This window comes from Spermophilus citellus (genome assembly GCF_964194105.1).
Source record: "Spermophilus citellus genome assembly, chromosome: 9".
Classification (NCBI taxonomy): Eukaryota; Metazoa; Chordata; class Mammalia; order Rodentia; family Sciuridae; genus Spermophilus; species Spermophilus citellus.
The window spans coordinates 26,580,841-26,593,910 of NC_138191.1; the positions used below are offsets into that span (position 1 = coordinate 26,580,841).

At 41.0% G+C, this 13,070-nt stretch overlaps 1 protein-coding gene across 1 annotated transcript; it reads left to right on the top strand.

The window, feature by feature from the left end:
- Nucleotides 1–1,829: 1,829 nt before the first annotated feature.
- GNAT2 (G protein subunit alpha transducin 2) lies at nt 1,830–10,890 on the top strand (the record flags this gene model as incomplete). The annotated part of the gene is made up of 8 exons (XM_081308587.1): nt 1,830–1,947; nt 4,133–4,175; nt 4,417–4,558; nt 5,482–5,639; nt 7,805–7,933; nt 8,176–8,305; nt 10,009–10,162; nt 10,596–10,890. The coding sequence occupies 8 exons, from the start codon at nt 1,830–1,832 to the stop codon at nt 10,784–10,786; spliced, it is 1,065 nt and encodes a 354-aa protein (XP_081164713.1). The 3' UTR covers nt 10,787–10,890.
- Between the last annotated feature and the right edge of the window lie 2,180 nt (nt 10,891–13,070).

Consider the following 13,070-nt stretch of genomic DNA (forward strand, 5'->3'; position numbering starts at 1 on the left):
CAAATTGAGAACTGTTGTAGGCCAGGGTTTTCCAAACTTGCCAGATGACAAAAATTATTTATATTAATTTAAAATACAGTTTCTCAGGCTCTGGAATTAACATAATTACTGACACCTACTGATTCTAAGACATACCCTTTTAAAATATGAGTACTTTTAAAACATCTTTGAAAGCAAGGTGATCTTCCAGTCAGTGGCCTGTAAGACTTCATGAAACAGAAATAATCATGCCACGTGAATTCTCAGGATGAGGCAAGCTTGGGGGAAAAACAATTCCCTGGGGCAGTACTTCCCAATCTTAATATCCTTAAAGTCACTTCTTTTATATATTTATTTTTTAGTTGTAATTGGACACCATACCTTTATTTACTTATTTTTATGTGGTGCTAAGGATTGAACCCAGGGCCTTGCACATACAAGGTGAGCACTCTACCACTGAGCCACAATCCCAGCCCCTTAAAGTCACTTTTGATCTTGTTAAAATGCACTCTGAATTGGAAGATCTGGATTTAGGCCTGCCCCAAACTGTGCCTTTCTAACAAAATTCTAGGTCATAATATTGTTGGTCGTTACACTACATTTTGAGTAGCAAAGTTCTAAAGAATCTTGGCCTGAGGAGGCTCCACCCATGACTCATTTAAATGAAACAACGACATTGAGAAATATGACCAGTGGAAATTCTTCGATGTCTGTGAGGTGACTGCACCCTCATTTCTCCCTGGTTAAGGCAACTGGATGAGGGCCAGAGTGAGAGCTGCCCCAGCCTCAGAAGACTAAGTCAAGACTCCAGTTGCCACAGGAAGCAGAGTTTGTTGTGTGAGGCAACACAAACCCTTCTCTAAATACCAGCAATGTTCACTTGCCAAGTTAAGTTGGGCATCAAGCAGCCTTGATGGGTCGTGGGAAGCAGTCCTATTCTCTCTATCACGGACCCTTTTCCTTTCACTTATTCATTCACCAACTCTTGGATGAGAATGCACTAATAAACTACCAGTTCTGAGGGGTTCAGAGATGAATCAGATTTAGGTAACTGACCTTCAGGGGGAGGAATTCACACTGGCAAACAGATCCTTAAACAGGAAGAGCTAAATGCTAAAAACAGAAACACAAGAGATGGGCCCACACAAAAGAACAATGGTAGTATCTTCTTGGAGCAACAACCACTGGAAAAGCTGCATAGAAGTGTCCTAATCTTTCAATCTTTTCAATCCCGAACAACAATTCTTTGCCAGAACCAGTCTGCTCTGATGCAAGAGTATATTTTGATTTATTGAGGCCCTTGAAACAAAGACCTTGTAATCTAGAGGCCCAGCATGAGGAATGCTTCCTACATTTGTGCCCCTAACCTACAGCTCTACAATACAAGTAATTCCAAGGACGCAGGTGGCTTTCAGGAGACGAGATTCCCAAAAGGATGGAGGTGGGCATATTTCATTCCAAAGAGCTCCAGTACCTACCTGTACCCTTCCCTCCTGTGTCAGAATCTGAATCACTTCTCTCATTACAGAACGTTTGATTGAGTCTTTGCCCTTTGCTTATTGGCAAAGCTCTTAATTGGCTTGACCCATCACATTGCTAGACATAAAGACTACAATCCCTAGACTAAGACGAAGGTGTCCAGTTGGGGTAGGGAGTCTCAACCAGGGGAGGCAGGGTACAACAACCTATAGCCCACTCTGTTACCCAGCCACATGTAAATCAATTTTAGGGAAGCAAGAGATCGATACTCCATCTGGACTTAGTTTTTCCTTTTCTTCCATCTCACATATAGGAAAGTTTACAGGAGAAGCCTAGAAGCCAAGGACATAGCTGAGGAGGGAACAGCAGAGATGGGGAGTGGAGCCAGTACTGAGGACAAAGAACTGGCCAAGAGGTCCAAGGAGCTAGAAAAGAAGCTGCAGGAGGATGCTGACAAGGAAGCAAAGACTGTCAAGCTGCTATTGCTGGGTGAGTGAGAGGCAAAGAAGAGCCAGAGAAGGGGAAGGTAATGCTTCTTCCTGTTTTCCTGGAGGGCAGGTGTTTCAGCCCACCCCAAGGGAGGAGGGAGGGCAGGCCAGTTTCCCTCTTCCCTATCCAGTCTCAAGCTAGGAGTTAGGGAGCTCTAGGGCCATTTATGTGAAGTCTATATAGCCACTCCAAGGGAACCCAGAATTCCAAAGCTACTGGAATTTTTCTCTTCTTCCTTGAACTAGTAATAATCCAAGAGTGAGGTTAAACCCACCATCTCCAAATGTAGCACTTCATTTCGATTTTGCAAATCCAAGAACCCTAACCTTGCAGACACTTACCCAATCTGCAGTGAGAGAACTCTGGTCCAAAGAATCAGACAGGACCTTCCCTTACCAATGGATTCAGCAGTTCTGCCATACAATCCTCCTACATAGTCCCAGGCATAGATCCACTGGTTCTTGCCAAGTACACTGGTTCCTTCTGGCTTTCAGTAAAAATTTTGGAAGTAGGGAATCCTGATGTGGGAGGAATGGGATCTTTATCCAAAGAAGTCCCCTCCTGTTTTCTATTAGGTAACTGCCTCTAAAACCCCTGACAGATGGGAGGTTCATCAACTTGATGAGCTCCTAAGCAGATCACTGGTCTGTACTGAGAAAATAAAAGCATCTCAGTGGGTCAGTCAGGGAAATTGTTCATGACCATAAATAGAACCAAGACAAGAAAATTTGACAACAGGCTTAAGGAAAAAAAACAACAAAACAAAAAAGCACCAGTAGTACCACAGAAGTAGGCTAGCTAGAGCAAGTGGGGCCTGGATACCTGGGCTGGGTTTCCAAGCTCATAAGGAGCCTGGGAATTGAAGCAGCAAGCTAAAGCAAGTCCTTTTCTCAGCCTACTGTGGCACAGCCTAAGGACACACTAGAGGAGCATCTCTATAAGCTCAACCCAGGTTCCGAGAAGCTCAGAAGTTACACAAGGGGAAATGGAGGTGGTGGGGCCACTGAAAGACATTTTAAGCTTAAAGCAAATTCTAGGTTCAGAATAAGCAGCTTAGAGGGAACCAGCACAGGCTAAGTGGTAGGAGGTTGAGGGACCAGGGTAGCATGGAGTAAAGGAGGGTCAAAGGGAATGTGAATTTTTTGTGTGTGGTGCTGGGGATTGAACCCAGGGCCTTATGCATGCAAGGCAAGAACTCTACCAACTAAGCTATATCCCCAACCCAGAATGTGATGCTTTTTTAATATTTATTTTTTTATTTGTAGTTGAGCACAATACCTTTATTTCATTTATTTTTTTGTGGTGCTGAGGATCTAACCCTGGGCCCCACACGTGCTAGGTGAGCACTCTACCGCTGAGCCACAATCCCAGCCCAGAAGGTGAATTTTTTTTTTTTTTTTTACTACATGTATGGTGTTTATTTTGCTACAAATCTATGTAGAATGAAAGGTACATTGTGAAATGCAAAACTCGTCTGTATTTAGGATCTGAGCAATTGCCTAGATGTTTGAGAAAACAAAAATGTGGATATTATTTTATTGAATGTTTTTAGAACAGAATGCTACTTTTTCCCCTCTGCCAATAATCATTTGATTCTTTCTGTTTGCCCAGAAGGTGAATTTTTGAAGTGGAAAGAGAAGAGAGCATTAGGATATTTTAGTCAATAAAGGGAACCATAGAGAAAAAAATATTCCAGTAAAGAGACCCAGCTTTCTCCAGTCCTACTCAAGATTACTTACCTGAGTCAAAAACAGTGAAAAAATGTGTCCAAGGAATTCCCCTGAATCAATTAGTGGTTTTCAATGGGAGGTTTTTGACCCTCAGGAAACATATGGGGAGTATCTGGAGCCATTTTTGGTTGTCACAACTAAAGAGTGGGATGCTGCTGATCTATAGTGAGTAGAGGCTAGGAGTGCTGCTAAATATCCTGCAATGCACAGAGCAGTACCCACTAAAAGAAAATCTAGCCCAAAATGTAAATAAGTGCTGAAGTTGAGAAATTCTGCTCTCAACCCAGGGCAAATGGCCTGAGCTCAAGGAGACAGAAATTGAGGGGAGCAATCATTCCTCTAACAAGTTCTCCCTTTACAAGGCTCCCAAGCAACCTCTGACTCCTCACAGACCATCTACTGGAATGTTGGGGAGAACTGGTGGAAACTGGAAGCATAAGCATTTCTCCTTCCAGGTGCTGGGGAGTCAGGAAAGAGCACTATCGTCAAGCAGATGAAGTGAGTAGGAACAAAGCCCCAAAGGACTGTGGTTGGGGGAAGTACTCAAAGGAACCAGTGGAGGTACTCAGAGTGAAAGGCTCTTCAGCCTCATGGAAACTGAGTATAAAAACCTGATTCCCACTCTGCACTTTGGGATAGCAGAACTAGAGAGATGGGGTTCTTATGACCTTTTAAGTCCCCCTAGATTCCCAATCCCTTAGGTCTGGTTATTTAAAAGCTGGGTGTCTGCCCCTTGAAGGATCATTCACCAGGATGGGTATACAGCAGAAGAATGCCTGGAGTTCAAGACTGTCATCTATGGGAATGTGTTACAGTCCATCCTGGCTATCATCCGGGCTATGTCCACACTGGGCATTGACTATGCTGAACCAAGCTGCGCGGTACGTGATTAATCTTATGTGGTTAAGGGTGGAAGCAAGAAAGGCTAATGAAAAAAAAAAAGCACACACACACACACACACACACACACACACACACACACAAAAGACCAACAAACAATGAGGGAAATTGGGTAAGAAAAAAAAACTTGTTTAACTAAAATCCCATATGCCAAATTTTAAATCCTAGTCCAGAGAAGTAAGCAAACCTCACTTTTATATTTACAAAACTGTTCTCAGCTTCTCCCCACCCCTACTTTTTTTTTCTTTTGGTACCAGGGATTGAACTCAGGGGTACTCAATCACTGAGCCACATCCCCAACCCTTTCTTGAATTTTATTTAGAGACAGGGTTTCACTGAGTTGCTTAGTAACTCTGTTGCTGAGGCTGGCTTTGAACTCTCAGTCCTCCTGGCTCAGCCTTCCGAGTTGCTGGGATTTACAAGTATGCACCACTGCGCCCGGCTTCTTCTCCCTTGTTGTCTTTTTTTACCATTTAAATTGCTCTTCTTGCCCTAGTCATGAAACTTTTAGAAGCTAAACCCCTAGTTCTAGTATGAGCCTTTTCCTAAATTTAAACCATTGAAAAAGCAAAGGCCTGTCTTCCATCTTATTTCATGGTCAATGTAGCCTTTAAACTTCCAGTCTCCCTACAGTAAAAGACACACATTTTGTGGCAGTCCACTTTCAGACTAAAGATAGAAGCTGGGAATAACAGAGAAGAAGCACCTGTGATCTCAGCTATCCTATAGGCATCCCAGGGCTGGATATATTGCCCACTCTACATCTGAGGAGCACACTTAAAGTGTGCTTTAACTGAAGACTGCCACATTTAACCACTGGTAGCAATGCAAAATGCTTTCCATTCAGCAGTGTTCTTGGAAAGCCATTGCTCATGTCATTCTCAGCCAGGTTTCTGTGTTACAGGATGATGGGCGACAGCTCAATAACCTGGCCGACTCCATTGAGGAGGGGACCATGCCTCCTGAGCTGGTGGAGGTCATCAGAAAGTTGTGGAAGGATGGTGGAGTTCAAGCTTGCTTCGAAAGAGCTGCAGAATATCAGCTCAATGACTCAGCATCCTAGTAAGATTCTGACTGGGGAGGAGGCAGGATGATGCTTAGGCAATCTTCCAGGATTTCCTTAAATTTCTGGCATAGAAAGCTGGAGACCCACACAATAAATTTAATGCCACACAGGTATCTGCCAGTTCTCACCACTCTGCATTACCACACACTGGCTACAAAGCAGAAGAGACAAAATTCAAAACAGAGGTGCTCTGCCTAGTAGCCCTCAGCTCTGTTCTTTTATGTTGAACACTTAGCCTCTTCCTTCAGAATCAAAAGATAGCCCTGTGGTTCTGCCACACACTCTCTCAGGAGACATGTAATGCATTGAAGGCTCTTTCAGGGTTGATTTTTCAAGTTGGTTTACTCAGGCTCTACTAGATAACCAAGCAGGAATCAAAGTTTCCTTCACCATAGCATCTATGTCAGAATATTAGGGCAGGGGACTCAGAAACCACCAGGGCAAACCAAAAGAAGGTGATCAGGAATCAGAGACTAGCAACTTTGCAAAGCTGCTTCCAAAAGACACAGACAGAGACCGAGTTATCAAGTGTGTTTGTAACAGATGTCATAGATGGGCATGAATTTTGCAATTAAACAGACCTGCATTAAATTCCTGTTTGGATCATTTACTCTCTCTAGATTGCTCCCTTTCCAAGGCACAGTCCCTGCTAGCTGTACCATGTGTACTGTCTTGAGATCCTTTACACATCTACACGATAAGCCTTCAGGTAGATAATACTTTTTACTAGTCCTAGTTTATAAATGAAAAACCATTTCAGCGAGGTCACATATGTAACTATCAGAGGCTAGATTTGCATTCAGTTCAGCTTGACCACAAAGCTTTCTTACAGCATACCACAAAGTCTTTTGATCTCAGGCAAGTTATTTGACTCTTTAAATTTTCCCTTTAATTATAAAATGGGAATATTCATCTTGAAGGTGTATGAGGTTCAATGAGAATTTTAATGTTAAAATACCTGGCATACATTAGGCATTAGTGTTAATTTTCGTTCCCTGTTTATCTCAGTCATTTCATTTCACATCTGCCTTCTTCCCATCTTTTCTTTTTTTGTTTTTGGTACTGGGGATTGAACTCAGAGGCACTCAACCACTGAGCCACATCCCCAAACCTGTTTTTTGTATTTTATTTAGGGACAGGGTCTCGCTAAGTTGCTTAGGGCCTTGCTGAGTGGCTAGGGATGACTTTGAACTTTTGATCCTTCTGTCTCAGCCTCCTGAGCCACTGGGAATATAGGCATGCTCCATTGCACCAAGCTTCCTCTCCTTTTTAAAAAACTCTTACTTTTCATGCCAATTTTCAAAGATATACAAAAGTGGACTAAAATAATGAATCACCTAGTTTCAATAGTTAATTCATGGCCAACTCTTCATTTACCCCTACACTCAGTTACTTATATTTGCAGTACTGGGGATTGAATCCAGAAGTTCTCCAAGCTATATCCCCAACCCTTTTTTGAGACAGAGTCTATTGAAATCGCCCAGGCTGACCTCAAATTTGTAATCCTTCTCCCTCATCCTCCTGAGTAGCTGGGATAATAGGTGTGTGCTACTGCACCTGTCTTCACTAGATTATTTTAAGGCAAATCTCAGATATCATTTCATCCTATAAACTATTTCTAAAATATAAGGATTTTTTAAAAAGAAAAGTACAATATCACATCATAATACTTAATAATACCTTAATATAATTAATATCCAAATCAGTGTTCAATTTTCCCCTATTAGCTCAAATGATTTTCCCCCAATGTGATTCAGGATGAAGTCTATGTATTGCCTTCATGTCTTGTGTCTCTAGTTTCTTTCAGTCTACTCTTGCCTCATGATGGAACTTTGATCACCCCATTTAAACCAGTCAATCTCATTCAGTCTAGAAAAGCTTGCACTCAGCAAAAAAAATCCAAGGATAACTTAATCTGATTTGACTTAAATTGGATGGAACTCCTGCCTCAAATGGGCAGTCCCTTAGCCCATTGCTTACTTTTTTTTTTTTTTGAAGGACACATAATGGTTTGAAAGAAAGAATCCTAGATTTAATTATATGGATTCCAGTTCTGTTTCCATCATCATATTACTTGTGTGACTGTGGGCAAGATGCTTTACGTTTCTTCACCTTGGTTGTGGAGAATGTAATGTTATCAATACAAACCACTTTTCTCTAGCTACCTGAACCAACTGGACAGGATTACAGACCCCAACTACATTCCTAATGAGCAAGATGTTTTGAGATCTAGAGTGAAAACTACAGGCATTATTGAAACCAAGTTTTCTGTCAAAGACTTGAATTTCAGGTGAGTACATGATTCCCTGGGGCATCTCAGATACACATGTGTAATCCTAAAAAGGGACATGGGCATGCTTCTAGGCCTTTGCTGAAACCCAATCTAAATTACTGTCCTACTTCTTTCCCTTTTCCTTTCTACTTCTCATTTTGCTGCTAACTGACCCCAAAGTAGCCACTTTGGGGGATTAACATCAAAGGCATGTGGGTCATATTCTGGGCATACCTATGAACATCTGCTTTCTCCCACAGGATGTTTGATGTGGGAGGGCAGAGATCTGAGAGAAAGAAGTGGATCCACTGCTTTGAGGGGGTCACCTGCATCATCTTCTGTGCAGCGCTCAGTGCCTACGACATGGTACTGGTGGAAGATGATGAAGTGGTAAGTGACCTTTCAACCAAACAGCTTTAGTAGGACAAATTTTTGCCGCAACCCTTTCTCTAAACTTGTGTCATCCCAATGCCCCAAACTGAGTGACTTCAGGGAACTCTAACAATCTAGCTGACCTCTCGCAGACCAATGAATGTCTCATGTAAGCAATTCTAAAATACCTCTTCTGCAGGTTCTAGGTTAGTACTTTAGAGCTCTAGATTTACTAAGAATGAGATTGTCTCAGATTAGACATCAAAGTATTACTTAACTATTACAAAGCTCACCAGAGGATTTCAGTATTTTTTTAAAAAACAAGGTAAGGGGTATAAATCTCCCAGATAGAGATGTTGAGCTACTAACCTCACTTCAGAAGCCTAGAAATGTACTGTGTATCAACAGAAGTAAGGTGACACTAGTAGACCGAGTTTCTCACTTGCCAACTTAACTGACCGCTGGGGAACCACCTGAGGGGGAACCACCTGAGGTGGTTCCCTTCAACCTGTGAAGTTCTGTAAGAGTACTGCAGGACAAGTATCAGATCCTGGGCAGTTACATTCTCTGAGTATAAGACAGATAAAGGGGGCTGGGGATGTGGCTCAAGCGGTAGCGCGCTCGCCTGGCATGCGTGCGGCCCGGGTTCGATCCTCAGCACCACATACCAACAAAGATGTTGTGTCCGCCGAGAACTAAAAAATATTAAAAATTCTCTCTCTCTCTCTCACTCTAAAAAAAAAAAAAAAGACAGATAAAGGATGTCAAAGGTGTTGAAAACACTAATTTCACATAAACATCTGCTTCACAAATGGAAGCCAGCAACCTACTCATTGAAAACATTCTATCCTCCTATTCCTCACTTCAGCTTCAGCTCTTTTCCATTCCCCTTAGAAGCTCAAGTTCACATTAGAACACTCTACATCTTCAGCCAAAATATTTTACAACACTATTCAGTTTCCAACGTCTCTTCTGTCTTTAACCTTGATTTCTGAGGTTTTTAAAGAATTTTGTAGTAGTAGTAAGAGTGAGATAACGCTACAAATTTGATCTTTCTTGCTTTATTAGATGACTGAGCTCAAGTCAGGTATCAACCTACTTCAGGTCCCTAAAGGCCTGTCTCCTACATGCAGGCTAGTGTGGGCAATCTGCAAACTCTGCACATATATAGCACCACTTCTCACTCTTTCAGAGTAGCAATCACAGAAGGAAATAAAAAGAGCAGAAGTGCTTGTGGTGTGCATTGGGAAGTTCTCTAGCCTTCATCATGTGGCACTAGAACCAAAGTATACCTGTCATGTTCCTGTCCAAACTTGAGATCTAGGACCCTATTATTGGCAGTATTTGTGGATGTTGAAGTCCTTGCTGGTGTCCTGGCTGCCAAAGAGATGCATAACATTTATTGTATACCTATATGCTAGCCACTATACAGATACCATTATATATGTCCTCATTTAACTTTCATGATAACAGTATAAGGGAACTGAGACTCAAGAGAAACTCAATAATTTCCCCAAGTTATACAGCTATTAAAATGATAGAAATGAGGTTAGAAGGAACCCAGATATGTTGGCTTTACTCCACATTCAAAAGAGAAAAATTGTTCCCGTATCTATCCTTTTACATTTCGAGTACTGGTTATCTAAGGGCAACAAAAATGAAAGCAAACAACCAACCCATAAACCCAATCTGATATCTTCAATGGTGTTTCCTCTTACTAGAATCGTATGCATGAGTCTTTGCATCTGTTCAACAGCATATGTAACCACAAGTTCTTTGCGGCTACTTCCATTGTGCTCTTTCTCAACAAGAAAGATCTTTTTGAGGAAAAAATCAAGAAAGTCCATCTCAGTATTTGTTTTCCAGAGTATGAAGGTAAGTGTCAAGAGCTCCAGACAACAGTGATACCTTTTTGTAGTAACTAGCAACTAACTGCCTCATTCCCTATGCTAAGGAGATATAAAGGACCTTGTCTCAGGGTAAGCTTGGGCATTTAGTTAGAGGTTTAAAATAAAGATGTGTCTGAAATACAGCAAATTTTAGATGCATGAGAGCACTGACTGTTCAAAGGATACCTACCAGAAACCAAAGGTAGAGACACAGAGATACTTCCCTTCTCAATTTCCTTGGTCTACTCAAGTGAGAAACACTGGATGACAATAGGCTGAACCCCTGTTCCAAAAACAGGCCCCCAACTGTATTTGTCTAATACAACATTTTAAGGATCAAATTGGCCACCTAAAAAGTGAACAAGCAATAGACAAGGGTTTATTCAGCCCACTTCTTTACTATTTTTCTGGAAAACCAGGGAACAACTCCTTTGAAGATGCGGGGAATTATATCAAGAACCAGTTCCTTGACCTCAATATGCGAAAAGATGTCAAAGAAATCTACAGTCACATGACCTGTGCTACAGATACACAGAATGTCAAATTTGTGTTTGATGCAGTTACAGATATCATCATCAAAGAAAATCTCAAGGACTGCGGGCTCTTCTAATCTTCACCAGTCCTCAGGTATACATTCTGTAAACAGGCTTGGAATCTGGGTAATTTCAAGCAGAAAATTATGGGTCAAAATACTATAACATGGGGCTGGGGATGTGGCTCAAGTGGTAGCGCGCTCGCCTGGCATGCGTGCGGCCCGGGTTCGATCCTCAGCACCACATACAAACAAAGATGTTGTGTCTGCCGAAAACTAAAAAATAAATATTAAAATTCTCTCTCTCTTTAAAAAAAAATACTATAACATGAAAAATGAATCCATTCTCCAATGGATATGGAGAATGATGCGGAGTTACAACAGTATCTTGCATCATCTTTTTAAAGTGGGATAGCTGGTGCAGTTTAAAGAGTGCAAGGCTAGGACTCATAACATCCAGGTTTCAGTACTGACTCTACTTAAAGAATTGAATACTATGAACTCTTCATTTCTCTAGGCTTCAAATCTCTCATCTATAAAAAGAAGCTAACTTCGCAACCTATTTCACAGGGTTACTCTGAGCAGCACAAACATAACTGAAGGGAAGGCACATAAAAGCTGCTATGGTTAATCACAAAAAGCAAGCCCATATAAATCTGCAAAATTTGTGAAATTCACCATCTGGCTTTTAAAATAAACTATCTCAACAAACTACCCCAAGTAAAACAGCAAGCCTTAGCTACAGTCCACCAAAAAACTATTTAATACAAAACTTGAATAAACCTACCAGCCCCTTTTTACTAATAGATCTCTATGTGCCTTAGCTCAAAGATACAGATCGCTGGGTAAGAAACGTGAGTTTTTTAGTTTCTAAGGCATACATCCAAAAATGATTATCTTTAATAAGCACAGCTTATCTCTCTGCCCTCAGGCTGCCAAAAAGACTGTTTCCTGTATCTGTATTAATGTCTGTTGAGCTATATAAGATACTTTATGACTAAACTTGGAGGACATCAATATACTCCCACTTAAGATAATTTTATTGCTGCCATTTCTCTATCGTAGAATTTAGAAGTGAGCAATTTTTAATTTCTCATTTCAACTGCTGCATGTTTCAGGAGAACAAAAAGGCAGCTGAGCTTGCTTTAGGCACTGGAAATCTTTGCTGTTAGGTTCATGTGATACTGGCTGAGAACAATATTTCCCCAAACCCACCAAGGAGTAAATCATTCCTTTGAACTCCTTTGAGAGGAAACAAAGCTTGCATTTATCTTGACAGGAGGTGGTGAAGTCAAGTATAGATTTAGCATTTACAACTCCTAGTGAGAAAAGCTCTTGGCAACCAAGATTTAATATATAAAAGAAAGAGTCAATTAAATGAAAATCTGCTCTGTGCCAGAAACACCCATTCACACTTAGGCTGCTACTATCAATATTAATACTAGAGAGGCATATAAGGCTTGATATACAATGAAGAATAAATCTGCAGCTGTTAAAATCGAATCCAATTAAGTCTTTCTGATTTCCTTTAAAAACAACTCATGAGGAAAATTATGGGAAAAACTAATCTGGCTATATCTACTGACAATTAAAAAACTTAAGCAAGGATTTTGAGTCTGTTTTGTTATTATGGATCCCTCTGGCAGTTATGATGAAACCTATGGACCTCTTAACAGAATATATTTTGTTTGTTTGTTTGAAATGAGGTCTCACTATGTTGCCCAGGCTGGCCTCCCACTCATTGGTTCAAATGATTGTCCTGCCTCAGCCTCCTAAGTAGCTGAGACTACATATATGAGCCATAGCACCCAGCTCAGAGTATTTTTAAATACATAAAACACTTGAGAATTACAAAAGAAACTAACATACTAAATACAGTCTATGTATAGAATCGCTGGATCTCTGAAGCCTCAGGTTAAAGAACCCTTAACTATGATCTTGTCTATTCAGGCCCACAATGTAATATATACCATTTATTCCACTTCTATAGAGTATCGCCGCACTTCCCCAGCCTAAGTGTGAATGGGTATTTCTGGCACAGAGCAGATTTTCATTTTAATTGTGCCAGCCTGTTAGCTGCTGCTTCTTCCTTTTTTTAAAAAAATTTTCTTAGTTGTAGCTGGAAACAAATTTCATTTATTTATTTTTATGTGGTGCTGAGGATCAAACCCAGTGCCTTATGCCTGCGAGGCAAGTACTCTACCACTGTGCTCAACCCCAGCCCCAGCTGCTTCTTATTAGCTTTTCCTTCATCCTTGAATCTATGAATAAATAGATTATGAGTCAAATTACAGAAGTCTAAATCAGGTTGCTTGGTTATTAATGTTCACATAGAACCTTCTCTCCAATACCAGTATGGAAG